This window comes from Balaenoptera ricei, chromosome 3 (genome assembly GCF_028023285.1).
Source record: "Balaenoptera ricei isolate mBalRic1 chromosome 3, mBalRic1.hap2, whole genome shotgun sequence".
Taxonomy (NCBI): Eukaryota; Metazoa; Chordata; class Mammalia; order Artiodactyla; family Balaenopteridae; genus Balaenoptera; species Balaenoptera ricei.
Window position 1 is genome coordinate 179,196,293 of NC_082641.1, and position 19,819 is coordinate 179,216,111.

Sequence of the window (19,819 nt, forward strand, 5' to 3'; positions counted from 1 at the left end):
ATCAGAGCCCCTATGTGGGGGCCTCCATGTCCACCCTGACCACCCCCTCGTCCCCACCCAGGCCCGGGTGCTGTGCGGCTCCCGGCATGCAGTACAATGCCTCCAGCGCCTTCCCGGACGAGATCCTCAACTTCGTCAAGACACACCCCCTGATGGACGAGGCAGTGCCCTCACTGGGCCACGCGCCCTGGATTGTTCGGACTCTGATGCGGTCAGTCCCTACACGGGGCCAGGGTCCTGGTGGCCGAGCCTGGGTGGGAAGGAGAGCCCTGGCCAGGGTGGTGGGCAAGGAGGGAGCACAGGGCCAACTTTGGACACAAGGAGGGGAGCCGGACACTCAAGACAGCTGGGCATGTGGCTCCGGGGCTGCCCGGAAAGATGGAGACAGAGGGAGACACAGAGAGAGGGAGAGAGAGACCATCTGACACAGAGAGATGGAGGGAGACAGGGAGAGAGACAGGCAGGCCCAGGTAGGAGTCGGGTTTGGGGGTCTGTTTCTCTCCATGATGTGCCCCCTTGGAGCCACGCCCATGTCCACCTTGCCGGGCGTGGGTGGTGTCTCTGAGTGTGCCCAGGACCCCAGGGGGCTAGGAGGCAGCCTGACCTCTGCCCAAACCTGGCCCCAGGTACCAGCTGACGCGAGTGGCCGTGGACGTGGGCGCCGGCCCCTGGGGCAACCAGACTGTCGTCTTCCTGGGTTCTGAGGCGGGCACTGTCCTCAAGTTCCTTGTCTGGCCCAACGCCAGTGCCTCGGGCACCACCGGGCCCAGTGTCTTCCTGGAGGAGTTTGAGACCTACCGGCCGGACAGGTGAGGCCGGGCAGAGGTCAAGGGACAGGGCCAGTGGGCAGGGAGATAGGGCGTGCCCCTTGAGTCTTACCAATCTGCTCACCCCCAGGTGTGGACGCTCTGGGGGTGGCGAGGCAGGGCAGCGGCTGCTGAGCCTGGAGCTGGATGCAGCCTCGGGTGGCCTGCTGGCGGCCTTCCCCCGCTGTGTGGTCCGAGTGCCCGTGGCGCGCTGCCAGCAATACTCAGGATGCATGAAGTGAGTACTCCCGGGCCAGCTGTGGGCAGGGGAAGTGAGGGGAGGTGAGCACGGGAAGAGGGAGAGAGTCAAGTTCAAGTCCAGGCCCCAACAGCATCCTGACTCACCAAACAATGAGCAGGGCAGAGGGCAGAATATGTGCAAAGGCCCTGGGGCAGGACTGGGCCTGGTGTGTTGGCGGAACAGAGAGGGGACCTGTGTAGCTGGAACAAAATGAGCAAGGGGGAGAGAGGGAGGAGGGAGGTCAGGGAGGGGACGAGGCGGGGGGTAGGTCGTGCAGGGTCTGTGGGCTGTGGGGAGTACTTGGGCTCCTTCCCCCACCCCTGGAGTGAGGTGGGAGCCCTGGAGGTCTATGGGCAGAGCAGGATGGGATGTGATTGACATTTCTAATAGCAGCAGGAGCAGAAGCTGGGGACCAGGGAGACAGCTGTTTGTCTGCCTCTAAAATGGGTGGGAGGGACTTCCCTGGTGGTCCAGTGGTTAAGAATCCGCCTTCCAATGCAGGGGACATGGGTTCAGGCCCTGATCAGAGAACTAAGATCCCACATGCAGCAGGGCAACTAAGCCCACGTGCCACAACTAGAGAGTCCACGCAGCCAAAAATAAAAAATAATAATAAAATAAATTTTTTAAAATTAAAAAAAAAAAAGACAAAATGGGTGGGAGGGATGTCCCTGGCGGTCCAGTGGTTAAGACTCCGCGTTTCCACTGCAGGGGGCACGGGTTCAATCCCTGGTTGGGGAACTAAGATCCCACATGCCGCGTGGCACAGCCAAAAAATAAAATAAAATGGGTGGGAAGATCACATGCAGATAAAACACTGGCACATCTCTGGACTCACAGTGTGCCCTTCACACGGAGCACCCGACCCTGTGCCCGCCGACTTGGCAATAATGATGCCATAGCACACACCCAAATCACAGACTCAGGGGCAAGCCTGCCTCGGCTCCAACCCTGGCTCTGTCCCTTGGGCAAAAGTAAACTTCCCTGAGCCTCAGTTTTCTCATCTGTAAAATGGGGAAGGAATAGCCCCCACCCCTAAGACGTGCCTTGAGAACTCCCAGAGCTGACAGTAAGAGGTGCCTCAGAAGGGGCTGTGGTTGATCTGCCCTCCGGGTCCCTTGTCTGCTCCAGGAACTGTATTGGCAGTCAGGACCCCTACTGCGGCTGGGCCCCGGATGGTTCCTGCATCTTCCTCAGCCCTGGCACCAGGTACTGGGGACAAGGGAGGTGGGGGGCAGTTATGTGACCCACGTGATGATCGGGAGTCCCCCCCCCAACCACAGCTCTGTGCGAGGGGTTTCTGCTGACTGTGCCTCTCTGCCCCCCTGCCCTCATCAGAGCCACCTTTGAGCAGGACGTGTCCGGGGCCAGCACCTCAGGCTTAGGGGACTGCACAGGTAAGTGGGGGAGAGGGGAGGAGGCCTGGGGACTCGGAGTCCTGGTCCGCCAGGGTTCTCACACCCTCTGCCGCCCATGCCCAACGGGGGGCGGGTACTGGCTTCCGTCAGGGCTTGGGAAGGGCAGGGGGCCCCACTTCCAGGTAGGGAGGTGGGAAAAGGACCGACAGATGGCGAGGGGGCGCTGGGGACCGCAGAGAGAGAGAGACCAGGAGACAGACAGATGGGCAGACAAACTTTAAGACAGATGCCAGGGGACAGAGAGATGGGCAGACGGGCGTTTAAAGGGTCAGAGAGGCGCCACGAAGTAGAGAAGCAGACAGACGTTGAGTGGGTAGACCATCCGGAGGCCGCGAGAGGTGCGCAGGGGACCGTCCTCGGCTGGGCCCCTCACACGCCGCCCTCCCGGCCAGGACTCCTGCGGGCCAGCCTCTCGGAGGAGCGCGCCGGGTTGGTGTCGGTGAACCTGCTGGTGACGTCGTCGGTGGCGGCCTTCGTGGTGGGCGCCGTGGTGTCCGGCTTCAGCGTGGGCTGGTATGTGGGGCTCCGCGAGCGGCGCGAGCTGGCCCGCCGCAAGGACAAGGAGGCCATCCTGGCACACGGGGGCGGCGAGGCCGTGCTGAGCGTGAGCCGCCTGGGCGAGCGCCGGGCGGGCGGCCCGGGGGGCCGGGCCGGGGGCGGCGGCGGGCCCGGGGTTCCCCCCGAGGCCCTGCTGGCGCCCCTGATGCAGAACGGGTGGGCCAAGGCCACGCTGCTGCAGGGCGGCCCCCACGACCTGGACTCGGGGCTGCTGCCCACGCCCGAGCAGACGCCGCTGCCCCAGAAGCGCCTGCCCACCCCGCACCCGCACGCCCTGGGCCCCCGCGCCTGGGAGCACGGCCACGCGCTGCTCACGGCCTCCGTCTCATCCTCCCTCCTGCTGCTGGCCCCCGCCCGCGCCCCCGAGCCGCCCCCCGCGCCCGGCGAGCCGGCCCCCGACGCCCGCCTCTTCGTCCCGCGGCCCGGCCGCGCCTCCCACGGCGACTTCCCGCTCACCCCTCACGCCAGCCCGGACCGCCGGCGGGTGGTGTCGGCGCCCACGGGCCCCTCGGACCCGAGCTCCGCCGCCGACGGCATCCCTCGGCCCTGGAGCCCACCGCCCACCGGCAGCCTCCGGAGGCCGGGCACGCACGCCCCGCCCGCCGCCGCGCTGCGCCGCACGCACACGATCAACAGCGGCGAGGCCCGACCCCGCGGCCGCCACGCCCGGCCCGGCACGGACTTGGCCCACCTCCTCTCGTACGGGGGCCCGGACAGGACTGCGCCCCCCGTGCCCTAGGCCGGGGCCGCGCGCCTCGGCGGTGCCAGCCACGGGAACCAGGAGCGAGAGACCGGGCCAGCTCCGAGTGGGTGCTCAGACCCCCGGCCCAGCCGCGAGGGGTGGGGGGCGCCCTCTGCCGCCCGGAAGCACAAGGGGCTCGGCTCCCCGCCCCGCCGCGCCCCGGGGCCGCAAGACCCTGAGGCGGTCTGGGGCAGGCGGGCGGGCGGGCGGAATGTGCTGTGGATTTGAGGTTGACCTTCTGCGCGTGGATTTTTGGTTTGTTTTCCAATTTGCGTTTCTTTTGCAGTTTTCTAACCAATTGCACAACTCCGTTCTCGGGGTGGCGGCCGGGGGCTTGGCGGTGGGAAGGGGAGGGGGCACATCTGCAGACCCCAGCTCCCCCCCCCCCGCCCCACCCAGAGGCTCCTCCTCGACCCGGCCCCCGGCGTGTGTGGGTGTGTGTGTGTGTGTATGTGTGCATGCCGTGTCCGTGTGCAAGGGGCCGGGAAGGGGAGGGAGGCGTGCGCGTGTGCCCGCGGGCTGCTGCGGCGTGTGCGTGGGGGCGGCCACGTGCGGTGTGCGTGTCTGTGTGCGAGCGAGGAGGCCCCAGCGGCCTGGGCGTTGGCTGAGCCGACGCCGTGGCTTCCAGAAAGCCGGGGGCTTCCGAGGTGCCGGTTAGGAGTTTGAGGGGTGATGAGGAAGGGGTTTCAGGCAGGGGGTCGGGACGGCCTGCCCAGAAGTCGTATTGGCGGCTGTCTAAGGGCTCGGGAGGTCTGGGGGATGGCGAAGGCGGGCGGGCCCCCCTGTAAATACGGCCCCAGGGTGGTCAGAGGGTCCCATGCCACCTGTCCTCTGTGACCTCCCCCTTGACCTCCAGCTGACCATGCATGCCAGCTGAGTGGCCAGCTGAGAGTCCTGGACCCTCTCTGGAGTTTGCCTCCCCCAACCCCCTGTCAATAAAACTGTTTACGACCACCGGCCCCCAAGGCTCTGGGTCTGCTCTGTCTCCTGGGGGTGGGACTTGGACAGTGGCCTGGCCTGGCCTGGGGCAGTTGGGAGCACCTGGGAGAGTCCTGGCTGGGTCACTGCAGCAAACAGAATGATGGGGAGCTGGGTGTGGAAATGTGGAGAGTTGCGGGGGTCCCAGTCTTCATCTGGATGGGGGCCAATCTCTGGTCCTTCAGCAAAAATTTATTATGCACCTACTGTGTGCCAGCCACTGTGTGGAGACAAAGACCCCTGTCCTCATGGAGTTCGCAGCCTAATGGGGAAGACCAACCATATACAAGCAAATTAGGACTTGATTTGAATTAGCGATATGTGTAATGAAGAAAAAGCCAGATAATGTGTTAGGTAGGGGGTGACTGTGTATGGGGGGGGAGTTGAGGAGAGCCTGCCAGAGGAGGTGACATGTAAGCTGAAATAAGGTGGGCTAGAAGGAGCAGCTGTGGGGAGATGTGCAGAGTGTTCTAAGCAGAGGGAACAACCAGTGCAAAGGCCCTGCGGTAGGAACAAGCTTGGAGGAGGGCCCAGGCCATTAGTATGCCTGGAGCTGCCACACTAGGTGAGTGAAAGGGGAGCAGCTGGAGATGAGGAGGGAGAGGAGCACAGGGCCCCAGGCAGGCAGGGCCTCACCAGTGAGGAGTACAATTTTTTTTTTTAATTGTGGTAAATAACATATACGATCAAATTTACCACTTGAACCATTTTTAAGTGTACTGCTCAGTGGCATTAAGTACATTCACATTGTTGTGCAGCCATCCCCACAATCCATCTCCAGAACTTTCTCATCTTCCCAAACTGAAGCTCTGTCCCCATGAAACACTAACTCCCCACTCCCTGCTCCCTCCAGCCTTATGAATTTTAAGTGGGACAGGAAACCATCAGAGAGTTTTAAGCAGGAGACATGATCTGATTTCATTTTAAGAGATCACTTTAGCATTATGTCACTACAATTCACAACTCTTCCGGCCCATGTCGATTAAGCACCTACTGTGGGCTGGGCTCTGGGGATAGAGCAATGAACAGGACAGACCCCCTGTCCCCCGCTTATCATGGGGAGACTGATTTAAACAAAGAAACAAAACACCATGATGGCATCTAGCAGCTCCTCCTGTACCTGTGTGTCTTGTTTTTTCAGCTTGATTGAAATATATTTGACATATAACATTGTGTAGGTTTCTGGTGCATATCTTGATGATTTGATATATTTGATATATATTGTAAGATGATTATCACAATAAGGTTGACGCATCCATTACTTCACATAGTTACTTTGTGTGTGTGTGGTAAGAACATTTAAGATCTACTCTCTTAGCATCTTTCAAGTATACTGTACAGTCTTGTTAACTAATCACCACGCTGTACATTACATCCTCAGGACTTATGCATCTTAGAGCTGGGAGTCTATATCCTTTGACCAACATCTCTCCCTTTCCCTCACCCCGAGTCCCTGACAACCACCATTCTACTCTTGGTGTCTATGAATTTGGTTATTTTACATAACTGAGATCACTCAGTATTTGTCTTTCTCCGCCTGACTTATTTCACTTACCATAATGCCCTCAAGTTTCATCCATGTTGTCCCAAAGGGCAGGATTTGCTTCCTTGTTATGGCTGAATTATATTCCATTATACATATATACACCACATCTTTATCCATGCATCTGTGAATGAACACTTAGGTTGTTTCCATGTCTTGGCTATTGTGAATAGTGCTGTAATGAACATGGGAGGGCAGATATCTCTTCAAGATACTGGTTTCATTTCCTCTGGATACATACCCAGAAGTGAGATTGCCAGATCATATGGTAGTTCTATTTTTAATTTTTTTTTTTGAGGAAGCTCCCTACTGTTTTCCATAGCGGCTGTACCAATTTACATTCCCACCAGCAGTGCACAAGGGTTCCCCTTTCTCCACATCCTCACCAACACTTCTTATCTCTTGTCTTTTTGATGAAGCCATTCTAACAGGTGTGGGTGACATCTCGTTGTGGTTTTGATTTGCATTCTCCTGATGATTAGTGATGTCAAGCACCTTTTCATGTACCTGTTGGCCATTGGTATGTCTTCTTTGGGAAAACGTCTACTCAGGTCCTTTGCCTGTTTGTGTGTGTGTCTGTTTTTGTGTGTCCATCTCTGCAGATATGTTGTTCTCTCCTGTGTGTCCTGCTCTGTGTCTCTGGGTCTGTCTATGTATTTTTCCCTGTCTCTTTGTCACTATGTATGTCCGTGTATTTCACGCAGGTGGTTATCTGTCTTTCTTTATCTGTTCCGGTCTATGCCAGCCTGTGTGTTTCCCTCTCAGCCCGTATGTCCACTAAGAGAATGCTTAGTCATCCTCACAGCTGAATAGGGACAAAACCCTTCAGAGATTGGGCTGGGAAAAAGAGGCCATAGTCAGGCATGCAGATAAAGATAATACGTCACACCTGAATGTTTAGAACTCAACAAGAATTTAAGCACTGAATAGCCAAACCTGTGAAATGCAGTCAAACAGTTCTCAGAGGGAAGTGTGAGCCTTCAGATGCACTTATTAGGAAATAAGAAAAGTCCAAAACAAATAGCACATCAGCTTCAGCTGAAGAAAGAAAGAATGGAAGGGGCTCTCGGAGACTGAGTTCAGCTTCACAGATGGGGAAACTGCGGCCAAGAAAAGTTAAGCCACTTGCCCAAGTTCACAAAGCAGAGCAGTCACAGAAGAGCTGGGATTCAGAACCAGGTTTAGTTCCTCCCAGACCATTGTTCAAAGACTGTGGAGACTTTTGGCATCACTTGCTTTTGAATTCTTTTTATAAAATTATTTTATTAAAAAAAAATAAGAATATGTCATGAATATAAGACAAGTGCTTTTTTGTTCTCTTCACTGAGCTTCCTGGTTGCTCAAATTTATTATAAATAGTACCTCTTGCTCAAACAGTTGTCCCCATCTCCCAGGACAGACTGGCGCCTTACAAACTTGACCCTTGATTCCTAGATTGGGGGAAGTGGGGACTCAGCCTCAGAGACTCTTGGGTACCCACTCCCCAAAAGCGGGACTCAGGGGAAAGAAAAACTAGGTAGAAACAGGGTCGAGAAGGCGGTGGGCAGCCCACCTTCTGTCCTCCCCCTGCCAGGAAGCAATTTTGCAATCCTGACCCCTCCCTTCCCCCTGGCTGGCTCAGGTCCAGCCCCTAACGGGAACAGGATGTGGGTGGAGACTTCCCCATGGCTGGTGCCCCTGTCCCCAGCCCAGGCAGGTATAAGGCCACCTTGCCAGACCAAGGGAACCTGGATGGAAAAGAGAGAGGCCGCCATGTCCTCTTGGAGCCCAGAGCAAAAACAGAGGTAGGTCCCCACCCCGCCCACCCTGGGCAGGCCCGGACACCAGGCAGTGCAGAGATCCATGGACATTCCGTCTGACCCACTGAAGTCACAGGGCCAGACGTAGGCCTGCAGGCTGGAACAGACTGACACTCAGGCTCTATCTATGGACAGACTCATTCCCATACACACACTTACTGCAGAAGGCCCAGGTGGCCCACGGGCTGTAGTAACCAAGGATGTTCAGGTGGTCTCCAGTGCTGCTGGGCTAGGGCATTACTGCTGGAGGGACCGGGAGGAGCAGAAGCCCCAGCCCTCGAAGGGTTCCAGTACCAACTGTAAATCTCACCATCCCAACCAAATGCCCGCCTCCAGACCTGTACAAGACAGGATGCACTTTTCATGCTCAGAGTCTCGTTTGTATCTGGAGTCCCGGGTTGCACCCCAGAACTTTGGAGCAAGATGGGGCTGGGCACAGATAACCTAGACAGGGCTAGACAGAAAGAGGAGCAGTCCAGAGGGGGAAACTGAGAATTCTGCTTGGAAAGGTCAGAGAAAGCTTTGTGGAAAGGGGGCCACTGGAGCTGGGGTTTTGCAGGATGAGTAAGAGTTCATAGGCTCTGCCTTCAAAACATGGAGCCAGGGAGACAAGAAATGACCCAGAAAACAAGTGAGAGCAGAAGAAATTAGCAAGTTGGACTGCAAATAATTAATAGTCCATTGGGGCTGGGCTGGCAATGGGGAAGGGTAGTATGTAGGGGTCAGACTAAGAAACTCAGGTTTCATAGAATTCTTCCTGGAACAGGAGCTACTTCTGGCAGCTGTGGGGGGTGGGGGTTGAGGGTGGAAGCCAGGAGAGGAGGAGGAGGGGACTACTACACTAGTCCAGGCCAGCAATGAGGTGGCATGGTCCAGGGTGGTGAAAGTAGAGGTGGGAAGAAGCAGGCAGATTCTGGGTATATTTTCACTTTGCTGGGTATATAATATCATTATTTTGATTTATTAAGCATTTTCTGTCATTGCCTGCAGCCCAGTAGGCTGGGACTCCCATCTTTCTAGAATCCTCTTCCTGCTGCTGTTATTTGTGGTCTCAGCCCAGGGGGTCACCCCAAATCCAGACGCCTGCCTGGTGTCCCACTCGGGTAATGGCAGCTCCGTCTCCTGCCAACCACCTGCCAGAATCCCCCACTACTTCCCAGCTGACACCGTCTACCTGGCCGTGGAGTTCTTCAACCTGACTCAGCTGCCTGCCAACACCCTCCAGGGCATCCCTAACCTCCAGGAACTGCACCTTTCCAGCAACCAGCTGGAGGACCTCTCCGCCAAGTTCCTGCTGCCTGTGCCTCAGCTAAAGGTGCTCGATCTGACCCGCAACGCCCTGACCCGGCTGCCTCCTGGCCTCTTCCAGGTCTCAGCTGCCCTCCACACCCTGGTGCTGAAGGAAAACCAGCTGAAAGTTCTGGAGGCCTCGTGGCTGCACAGCCTGAAAGCCCTGCGGCATCTGGACCTATCCGGGAACCAGCTCCAGACGCTGCCCCCTGGGCTGCTGGCCAGTTTCACCGACCTGCTCATCCTTGACCTTGGCAATAACCAGCTGCAGACTTTGCCCCCTGACCTTCTGAGCGGCCCCTTGAGGTTGGAACGGCTGCACCTCGAGGGCAATAGGTTGCAGGAGCTCGGAGAGGGCCTTCTGGTGCGCCAGCCAAAACTGCGCTACCTCTTCCTGAACGACAACAGGCTGGCCACAGTGGCAGCCGGCGCCTTCCGAGGTCTGCAGAAGCTGGACATGCTGGACCTCTCCAACAACTTGCTGACCACCGTGCCCAAGGGGCTCTGGATGTCCTTGGGGAAAGCTGCTGGGAACATGAAGGACGGCTTTGACCTCTCAGGTAATCCCTGGATCTGCGACCAGAAACTGGACGACCTCTATGAGTGGCTGGTGGCCAACGAAGACAAGATGTTCTTCCGCAATGACACACGCTGCGCTGGCCCTAAAGCCTTGAAGGGCCAAATGCTCCTAGCGGTGGCCAGGTCCCCTTGAAGCCTGGGGCTGGGGGCGGGGTGGGGAGGCAAGGCTTGGCAGGACGACGCACCCCACTTAGCAAATAATCCCACCTTCTAAGGGTGAGGCTGGGCTTCCCATAGTTGCTGGGACCTGTTTCGCCCATGTTGCCCCAAACACACCTCGGGCTCTTCCTGCTTCCTTGCCTCTGCTCAAGCTGTATGCTCTTCCAGAAATCTCTTTCCCCTCTTTCCCAGGTCTCTTGGTCTCTGGCTCCTCCAACCTGTCCTGGCCACACTGGGGTTGGCTCAATCTGGCTCTGTTTCCCCCAGTTTCAGGGGTTCTCTGAGTGCAGGGCCTGGGGCTGGGTTCCCTCTTACTCAGCATCACTCGGTTTGAGGTCAGACTGGAAGGGGTTAATAAATAACTGTTGAACAGAATTGGATGTATTCGCTGTGTTCCTCGCATTCTCCCAAGGCGAATTCCTAGGTCTCCAGAATGAAGCAGAAGGAAAGGAGAGGCATGCCATGAAATCCCAGACGGGTAGCAATTGGGATCTGATGGCTGTGACTGCTCCTTCCCCTTTCCCCATCCTTGGATTTAACTGGAAATAAAACCCTGACCATTGCCCAAGGTGTCATTTTACCAGTGGATTCCTTCCAGAGCTTGTGTCCTGGGGAAGGTTTAAATTAAACCAGATTGCTTCAGGGCTCCAAACAATTTTTCATGCTGGCCTGTGATAACCAGGGGAGCAGCTGCCCAGGACGAGCATGGGCAGGCTGGATGGGGCTGAACAGCTGGGCAGAGGCCCTGGGGGCTGTGTTTTCACAGCTCCAGAACCTCAGGGCCACCTTCCAACACAATGTTGGGCGTGATGGGGGTCGAGGTCAGACTGGGGGGACCCTGGGATGTTTGGGGCATGCTCGGTTTTTGCAGCTCCCTGGAAGGAGGGTCATGCCCACATTGGTGGTCATTCCAGGTGTGGTGATGAAAGCCAGGGTTCTGCAATCTGGCAGAGCTGGGTTTGAATCAGATTCCTCAATCCTAGGCGACCCAGGGCAAGTGGTTTAAGTATTCTGATCCTCATTTTGCTCATCTGTAAAATGGGGATCCAAGTGAATGGGCTGGCCTGTCTTCCGGCTTAGTGAAGCGGCAGGTTTTAAAAAGTAAAAAGAAAGACCTTGAGGACTTGCCCAAGGTCACTGGGCGAAGCGGTGGGGGGGCTGTGATCGCCCTCCACCGTCTCTGCGGCAACAGCAGTGAGGGTGGCAGGTGGCCAAACTTAGCCAAGGAAAGTAGCTCAATCCTTGGCATGCAGCGTCCCCAAGTTGCTATAGCAACCGCAGGGCGCTCTGGGAGCCCCTGGGTAGGGCGAGGGGGCCCGGAGCCCCGCCCCGGGCACGCCCCCCTCAGGCCTCTCCCTATTGGTCGGTCCCCGAAGGTCCCGCCCCCAAATCACTATAAGGCGGGCGGGGAAGGCTGGCGTCGGAGGTTGGAGTTTAAGTGTGGGGTCTGCCGCAGTACCTGGGGGCTGAGGCTGAACGCGCCCGGGTGAGTGCCTCGCGGGCGGCGTCCAGGAGTGCCCAGCAGGCCCGGGGGCGCGGTGGGTGGGTGGGAGGGCGAGAGTCCAGCGGCTTGGGGAGAGGAGTGGTGTGACAGGCCGGAGCAGGTGGCTGAGACCCTTGGTCCAGTTGGCAAAAGCTCAGGACCCAGTTGGGAGAGGACTAGGGTTCTGAGGGCGCTGGGTGCGGACGGGGGAAGAACTGCAGGCGGGGAGTCTGAGGTCGAAGTCCCGCTCTGAGTCTACTTAGCTGAGTGACCTTGGGCCCACCATGGACCTGCTGTGTGCTTCAGTTTCCCTGTGTGTCAAACTGGACTGTGGGTTTACTGGGGTTCTGCGGCTTGCTCGGTTCCATCCCGGGCCAGGGCAACAGGGATCTTCCGTAACTGCAGCGGAGGCAACAGCCCACACAGGTGAAGGCATTTGCCCAAAGTCACACAGCAGGTAATGGCCAGACTCGAACTCAGGTGTCTCTCTGCCCAGAGCCCATGCTTTGAATCACTGCAGGGCCTCCACTTTGTCAGAGGTTCTCTACTATGCACCTGCTGTGTACAGAGCCCTGTGCATGCATTGTCCCTGCCCAGGGCGCTCTGAGGTAGGCATTATCATTACCTCATTTTGCAGATGAGGAAACTGAGGCCCCAAGAGGGAAGGAGACTTGCCTGGGTCACCAAACCCAGCCAGACAGAACCCAGGGCCTGGGCGGGAGCCGGGAGGGCTGGCGTGCAGGGGCCCGTCACTCTGTCCTGCCCCCAGGGTGACCCTGTTTGCAGTAGGCATGTCAGAAGACGAGGTGGCTCAGGCCCCCAGACCCAGCTTGTGGGAGCAGGACCAGCAGGTAAGGGGCTTCACCTCCCATGGAGCTCAGCACAGGAGGAGGTGGGGGGGCAGTCCCTCCTGGGACAGTTTCAGACTGGGTCCCCCTGCCCTTGCTTCGAGCACCTTACTCTGAGGGCATTTTGGAGCATGGTTGGGGGAGGCACATTCTACCCATTTCCCAGAGGGGCAAAGTGAGGCCCAGGGAAGGGTGTGTCTCTGGGATGTGTCTCTCCAGACACTCTCAGCCAGCTTACCTGGCCTCTGCCCAGCTCTCTCCCACTCCCATCTCTGGGTCTCTACCTGTATCTCTCTGTTTCTGTGTCCACCATCATGGCACTCTTAACAACAACAACAATAATAATAGCAGCAATCACAGCCTATACTCTGCATCATTCACTGTTCCAAGCGCTTCACATATTGTACTCCTTGAATCCCCATCACAGCCCTAGAAACCCATTTTACAGATAGGGAGACTGAGGCACAGAGCAGTTCACGCACTTGCCCAAACTCACACAGCTTGAAAGTGGAGAACCAGAACTGAACGCAGGTGGTCTTGCTCCAGAGGCTGTGCCCTTAATGACCAGACACTAATGGCTCTTCCCTCAAGGAGACTTGAGTCTTTCAGAACCGGTCCCGCTCTGTGTATGCTGTTGAGAACAGGAGCTCTAGGCGCACCTCGGCGTGGGTGTCCATTGCCTGCACGCAGCTGCGCTCAATACACTTCCCCCCCCACCCCTCTCACCTGCCCCTCGTCCCGGCCCAGAGAGGGTGAATGGGCTCTCTAGCATGTGGCTGAGCCCCCCACCTCCACCTGGGACCCCTCTGATGCCACCCCTTCCTGCAGAACGTGGTGCAGCGTGTGGCGGCCCTGCCCCTGGTCAGGGCCACGTGCACCGCGGTCTCCGATGCTTACAGCGCTGCCAAGGACAGGCACCCGCTGCTGGGCTCCGCCTGCCGCCTGGCTGAGCACTGCGTGTGCGGCCTGACCACGCGTGCCCTGGACCACGCCCAGCCGCTGCTGAGCCACCTGCAGCCCCAGCGTGAGTCCCCCTGGCCAGAGTCCTGGGTCCTGTGGTTTGTCCCACTGCCCCACCCTCTCATGCTCCATCTGCATGACAGGTGCTGCAGTGGACCCCCTGAGACGGGTGTCCCTCTGCAGTCTCACCTATGCTGCGTGCCTCTACTCTGTCCACCGGCCTGTCCCCCATCCACCTGTGTCATCCCCTCTCTTGGTCCTTCTGCCTGTGCCATCTCACCCTCCATTCTCTGCCTGTCCCATCCCCCATTCTACCTGCATCCCTTCTGCCCTCTGTCTCTGCTTATTTGTCCCTCTGTAGTTTGATCACCTGCCCGTCTGCCCTTAGCTGTTTCCTTGGGGCCCCCCTCCTTTTGTCCCCATCTTGTCTCACTGTCCTCCTCCCTTTGGCTAGCCTGATGTGCCTTGGGTCCCTTTGCCTGTCCAATCTCCCTCCCCTGTCTGCCCCTTCCTCCACCCGTCCTGAGCCTGTGACCAGCTCAGGGGGTCCAACCTGGCAGTGGGGTTGGGGGACAGAGAGACCCTTGGCCTCGCATCTGACCAAGGAAGGGGATCACCTGAGGGTCCCAGCCCAGGGCCTCGCCCGCCTCCTTCTCAGCCGGCTCGTGTGACCTTGAGCCTGCTCGCTGGGGCGTCTGAGCTGGACATGGGTGAGGAGTCACCTTGGTGCTGGCAGCAGCGGTGGCAGGGCAGAGGCGGGAAGGGCAGAGAGGCAGGGTCCAGCCTGGTGGCTCACCCACACGCTCAGGGTCCCGGCCCCTTGCAGGGGGCCAGCCAGGTGCCCCCTCTGTCTTTCCCTCCGTATGTGTGTGTGTCTCCTTTTTTCTCTGCCTCTCCCTCCAGCATCCCCTCCCTCTATGTCCCTGTGTCCCTCTCTCCCTCGACATCTCCCCAATTCTCGCTCGCTGCCTCTCTGTCTCCAGTGGCCACAGTGAACGATCTCGCCTGCAGGGGCCTGGACAAGCTGGGGGAGAAGCTGCCCTTTCTCCAGCAACCTTCAGAGACGGTACCCAGCACCACCAGATTGTGGGGAAGCTGTAGGGGGTGGAGGTGGCAGCGAGAAACGCAGCCTGAACACCTGGGTCAGCTGGACTCCAGGACCCAGTCAGGCTTTGGTCAACTGGAACAAAACAGCAGCCAGATGAAAATCATTGACACCCGTGTTTACTGAGCACATAATATGTGCCAGCTGGTGCTGGGAATCCCTTCAGCAACCCCATGAGGAAGAGATTTGATTTTCCTCCACTTTGTAAGAGGGGAAATTGTGGCCCAGAGCCAAACAGGGGCCAGGGGTCCTTGCCCCGCGGCCCCAGGGAGCTGGGGGCAGGGGAAGGGAGCCGGAGACCTACAGCAACTGGAGCTGGGCCCCTTCCGCCAGGTGGTGAACTCGGCCAAGGACGCAGTGGCCAGTGGCGTGACAGGCGTGGTGGGCCTGGCTCGGCAAGGCCGCCGCTGGAGCGTGGAGCTGAAACGATCCATGAGCCACGCCGTGGACGTCGTGCTGGGCAAGTCAGAGGAGCTGGTAGACCACTTCCTGCCCATGACTGAGGAGGAGCTTGGTAAGGCCAGAGCCCTCCCCGCTCGCCCCTGAATCCTCCTACCCATCCCTGGCGGTGACGGATCAGAGAGGTCCCGGCCTCACCCAAGGCCACATAGCAGATCAGTAGGGAACATGGAGCTCCAGCCCAGGCCTGACCTCCCCCAACCCGCATCCTACTAGAAATCTGACTACCCAGAGCCCCAAGAGTATATGGGGCTTATAGACTTGAGGGCCACGGCCTCCAGCTGCTGGCCCCCCATACTGTAGTATTTGGCCTGTGCAATGCCTTTAAAATGGTTTAATTCATCACATGCATTTAAAAATCAGGTTTTGCCCTACAAATCCTGATTTCTAACTTGCCTTGGAAAATCAGACATTTGGGTTGAATGGCGTCCTCCCCTTTACGTGGTTCCCTTAAACCCCACCATTCTCCAGTGTTCTACATCTGGTCCGTTGACCCTGGAGACAATCTGACTTCCAAACCCTGCTTTATGGCACTAGAGGAACATGGGGCGTGCCCCCTCCTTCGCAGAAAGGCTGTGAGCCATTTTTGAAGCACCTTCTGTGGGCCAAACACTTGTAAGCGACTCTTTCATTATTATACGCTCCATTCACAGATGAGGAAAATCGAGGTAAAGAGACCCGGGATTCGAACCGAGGCAGTCAGTAAGGTGGTTACGAGTGCCTGGGTTCGAATCCCGGGTCAGCCTCTTGCACCCCGTGGGACTTCACCTCTATTTACCTTGGGTTTCCTCATCTGTAAATAGAGCTAATAATAGTGCCTACATCGGAGGGCTTGGGGATGGTCGCATGAATTGATATTGTAGAGGGGAAATATACAAGCTGTGGGAGAGCCCATGGGCGTGTCCACCCAGAAGCAGAGGGCGTGGGCACGCTGACTCCCCTCCCCATCCCGTCCTCCAGCGGCGCTGGCAGCGGAGGTTGAGGGCCCGGAAGTGGGCTCTGTGGAAGAGCAGCGGAGACATCAGGGCTACTTTGTACGCCTGGGTTCCCTGTCGGCGCGGCTCCGCCACCTGGCATATGAGCACTCTCTGGGGAAACTGAGGCGGAGGAAACACCACGCCCAGGACACACTGGCCCAGTTGCAGGAGACTCTGGAGCTGGTGAGAGCCCTCTGCCTGCCCCCCTTTCCCACCCCGTCATGCAGGCCAGCATGCGTGGATTGAGTGCCTGCGGACTACCTGGTCCCCTGCTAGTCTGAAAGGGGGAGGCGGAACCGTGTATGTGCAGGGCTGGGGCAGAGGAGGGACCCGGGGCTGGAGGCATTCAGTGGGGGTCAAGGCTCAGCCTGGGGAGGCAGGAAGAGGTTTTGTGGAGGAGGGGAAGTTATAGGCAGTTAAGATGGATGGGAAGAGAGTGAAGGTACCTCTTCCCGGGCTCTCCCATCACCAATCACAATCTTCCCAGCCTTTAGGTTCTAGCTGATAACCCAGCTTCTTTCCCCGTTGTGCATCGCTCCCTGCTCCAAAGGAACATAACAGCTCCTGTTTTCTGGGTTTGATGAGTTCAGACGCCCCCAACCTGCTCCTCCTGCATCCCTCTCCCCATCTCAACTGATGACAGCCCTGTCCTTCCAGGGCCTCAGGCCAAAACCTGGGAGTCACCCTCAACTTCCCTCTTCTCCTCCTCTCCCACATCCGACATATCAGCCAGTACTGTTGGCTCTGCCTTCAAAGTCTACCCAGAACCCGCCCACACCTCCTCCTTTCTCTTGCTCCACCTGGGTCCAGCCCCCGTGATTGCTCAACCTGGTCCTGGTTTCCCATCCTGGACCCCACAGTCTGTCCTTCCTGAAGCAGCCACCAGAGGGCACCTGTGAGCACCGGAGTGGGCTAATTTCACTGAGCAGAGTGTCCTCAAGGTTCATCCATGTTGTAGCGTGTTTCAGAATTTCCTCCCTTTTTAAGGCTGAATAACAGTCATCGCTCAGTATCTGCGAGGGATTGGTTCCAGGACCCCCCACGGATACCAAAATCCGAGGATGTTCAAGTCACTTCTGTAAAATGGTGCAGTACAGTTTGCCCTCTGTACCCACCGGTTCTGCATCCACGGATTCAACCAACTGCGAACCTTGGTTGAATCCACAGATGCAGAATCCGCGGATACGGAGGGCAGACTGTGTTCTACTGTGTGGATCACAGTTTATTTCTATTAATCTTCTAATACCTGCCCTGTCCTGGGCACTGAAGGCACAGTGGCCCCCTCAGGACACTCACAGGCCAGTAGGGGGACTAGGGTCATGATGGGAGAGCATGCTGGGTTCTGTGGGACCCGGAGGGGAGGGATCCACCCAGCCAGGAGCCGGGGAAGGGAGGCTTCTTGGAGTGGGTGACGTCTACAGTGAGACTTGAACTGAAGTGAACCAGGCAGGGGGATGGGATGGAGAGAAGAGTGTTCCTAGCAGAGGCACAAGCATGGGCAAAACCTGGCAGTGAGTCTGAGTTTCAGGGGAACCACAAGTCTCAGGTCTGACCACGGGCAGGGGAGAAAATGGGCAGATCGGCCAGGCTGGATCCGTAGGCGCGGAAGGTTTGCATACAGTGGATGTTCCGGAAATGCCTATTGAGGCCAGATCCAGGCTGGGGTCCTGGTGCCCCCAACATTCCAAATCCTCCAGTTCTGACTACTGTGGTCCCTGTCCCCACAGATTGACCACATGCAGTGCGGGGTGACGCCCATCACCCCAGCCTGCCCAGGGAAGGTGCATGAGCTGTGGGAGGGCTGGAGCCAGCACTCCCCAGAGAACAGCTGCCGCAGTCAGGTAAGATGGCGTGGAGGAGGGGGGTTGGGGGGGCGTGGGAGGGGTTCTGGATCTGCCAGGGGTTGCCAGGGGCGGGGCTCCAGCCGGCTCCAACCAAGTACTGAGGTCAGCTGGTTCAAGAGTCCATGGGGAAACTGAGGCAGGGCGGGGGTCCTGGCGGGGGTCCATCCGGGACACCCAGGCCCCTCCCCTCCCCTCCCCTCCCCTCCCCTCCCCTCCCCTCCCCCGCAGGCGGAGCTGGAGACCCTGGTGCTGTCCCGAAGCCTGATGCGGGAGCTGCAGAGCACCGTGGACGCGCTGGAGACCAGCGTGCGGGGCCTGCCCCCCAGCGCCCAGGAAAAGGTGGCCGAGGTGCGGCGCAGTGTGGACGCCCTGCAGGCCGCCTTCGCCGACGCCAGCTGCTTCGAGGACGTGCCGGCGGCCGTGCTGGCCGAGGGCCGGGGCCGCGTGGCCCGGGCCCAGATGTGCGTGGAAGAGCTGCTGGAGCTGGTGGTGCAAGCCGTGCCCCTGCCCTGGCTGGTCGGGCCCTTCGCGCCCATCCTCGTGGAGCGGCCCGGGCCCCCGCCCGACCTGGCGGCCCTGGTGGACGAGGTCGTGGGGGGGCCCGACCCCCGCTGGGCGCACCTGAACTGGCCGGCCCAGCAGAGAGCCTGGCAGGCCCAGTACGGGGACGGGATGGGCCTCCCCGGGGACATTCTCGAGGAGGAGCCTAACTCCCCCAGCCGCCGCAAGCACACCCTGATGCCAGAACTGGACTTCTGACCCGATGGGGCCGTGGGACCGCGAAAGCAGCTGGAGGCCGTCCTGCACCCCGAGATCCCTGCTGCCCCCTAGCGGCCATGCATCAGCATTACTAGCCGATGCCTTGGCCTTGGCCCAGGCACGGAGTTGGGGGCTGGGGACCTAACTCTGAATCCTAGACCAGCTTCACTGATATTAGACCATCCCCAGTCTTTCCCTTGGACATATGAGGACTTGAACCTAACTCAGGTCTGACTAGCCCCAAGCTGCGTTCACTGGCTGTGGTCCCGCATTGCCCCACCCCAAGAAGCTGATCAAAACTCCCCAGAGAGTCGCATGTTTTGCCCAGATAGAAGCACACGCTTCTGTTTGGGGTTCTGAAAAGTGAGTGTCCCCTTCCTCCCCCAGCTTGTCTATCCCGGACTGAGGGGTCCCCAAAGATGCTTCAACAGCTGGACCTGCCACACCCACTTGCTTTGCTGTTTGGGGTTTTGCTCTCCAGAATAAAGGTGCTTCGTGTTGTCCAAAGGCCAGTGGCCTCTGTTCCAGCCGAGGTGGGTCTCAGTGTCGGGGTGCTGGGGGCCTCAGAGGTGTCCAACTGTATGGCACAAGCCAGGGTTCGAAATTTGAAAGGAGTGACGCCTCCCTGACCAGCTTGACATCTTGTCTGGAGTTCCCCGTTAGTGCCCCCACCCACCCGGGTTAAGCATTCGGATGTAGGTTCCTGGAATGGAAGCTGTTCACACTTTAATGAATTTCTTGGAAACCGCAAGGAGCGGGATCGAGAGGAGGGGGCTCAGAGGGAGCAGCTCCTCCTATGCCCTCCTCCCTGGGCCTGTAGGAGCTGAGTTTGCTGTGGCTTCTCTGGCTGCACTGGTCAGGATGGGGGAGACAAACGCAGGGTAAGGGGCACAGGCCAGTCTCGCGGGGGCCCCCCGTCCTCTGGCCGTGTTCTTGGCTGTCCCTCAAACTCCCCTGTGGCCAGGCAGGGTGTTGGGAAAGCACGGTCTGATGTGGTGAGGTCAGGGTGTTCCCTGCCTTCCTTGGGATCTGGTCCATGGGTGGCTCTGGGAGTCCCAACCACTTCCCACCAGTTAGATTCACCTCCCTGCCCCTCCTCGGGAATGTCCGTGGCTCCCTTTGCCCTCAGACCAAACATCCACGCTCCTCACCCTGGCATTTGAGGACTTCTGGTTTCATCCTTGGGCTGACAGAGACACTGCTGCAGTCCCACTGAACTGTGCACATTCCCCCACCTCAGGGCCTTTGTTCAGGCTGTGCCTGGAATGCCT

At 58.5% G+C, this 19,819-nt stretch overlaps 3 protein-coding genes across 6 annotated transcripts in view; all 3 read left to right on the forward strand.

Annotated features, from left to right (window-relative positions):
- SEMA6B (semaphorin 6B) overlaps window positions 1–4,724 on the forward strand; it is a 70,581-nt gene extending 65,857 nt beyond the window's left edge. For all 3 annotated transcript variants that reach the window (XM_059918713.1, XM_059918716.1, XM_059918714.1), the window contains 6 exons: window positions 62–211; window positions 627–809; window positions 898–1,044; window positions 2,179–2,256; window positions 2,386–2,444; window positions 2,858–4,724. In XM_059918713.1, coding sequence (XP_059774696.1) covers window positions 62–211; window positions 627–809; window positions 898–1,044; window positions 2,179–2,256; window positions 2,386–2,444; window positions 2,858–3,762 — 1,522 coding nt within the window. In that variant the 3' untranslated portion in view covers window positions 3,763–4,724. The remainder of the gene's footprint in view (window positions 1–61; window positions 212–626; window positions 810–897; window positions 1,045–2,178; window positions 2,257–2,385; window positions 2,445–2,857) is intronic.
- A 3,252-nt stretch (window positions 4,725–7,976) lies between these two features.
- Window positions 7,977–10,488, forward strand: LRG1 (leucine rich alpha-2-glycoprotein 1). Its single transcript, XM_059919882.1, has 2 exons — window positions 7,977–8,070; window positions 9,076–10,488. The coding sequence occupies exons 1-2, from the start codon at window positions 8,018–8,020 to the stop codon at window positions 10,085–10,087; spliced, it is 1,065 nt and encodes a 354-aa protein (XP_059775865.1). The 5' UTR covers window positions 7,977–8,017; the 3' UTR covers window positions 10,088–10,488.
- Window positions 10,489–11,507: 1,019 nt separating this feature from the next.
- PLIN5 (perilipin 5) lies at window positions 11,508–19,055 on the forward strand. Of its 2 annotated transcripts, none has more exons than XM_059918717.1 (8): window positions 11,508–11,599; window positions 12,366–12,447; window positions 13,273–13,468; window positions 14,388–14,470; window positions 14,843–15,023; window positions 15,929–16,128; window positions 17,673–17,786; window positions 18,018–19,055. In XM_059918717.1, the coding sequence occupies exons 2-8, from the start codon at window positions 12,388–12,390 to the stop codon at window positions 18,546–18,548; spliced, it is 1,365 nt and encodes a 454-aa protein (XP_059774700.1). In that variant the 5' UTR covers window positions 11,508–11,599; window positions 12,366–12,387; the 3' UTR covers window positions 18,549–19,055. The 2 variants fall into 2 exon arrangements, with proteins under 2 accessions (XP_059774700.1, XP_059774701.1); XM_059918718.1 differs by having other exon boundaries at window positions 12,383–12,447.
- Window positions 19,056–19,819: the final 764 nt, after the last annotated feature.

Coding starts and splice junctions, on each gene's coding strand:
- LRG1 (XM_059919882.1), top strand. CDS start 8,018: ATGGAAAAGAGAGAGGCCGCCATGTCCTCTTGGAGCCCAGAGCAAAAA. Junction 8,071..9,075: donor AGCCCAGAGCAAAAACAGAG/GTAGGTCCCCAC, acceptor CATTGCCTGCAG/CCCAGTAGGCTGGGACTCCC.
- PLIN5 (XM_059918717.1), top strand. CDS start 12,388: ATGTCAGAAGACGAGGTGGCTCAGGCCCCCAGACCCAGCTTGTGGGAG. Junction 15,024..15,928: donor CATGACTGAGGAGGAGCTTG/GTAAGGCCAGAG, acceptor CCCGTCCTCCAG/CGGCGCTGGCAGCGGAGGTT. Junction 17,787..18,017: donor AGAACAGCTGCCGCAGTCAG/GTAAGATGGCGT, acceptor CCTCCCCCGCAG/GCGGAGCTGGAGACCCTGGT.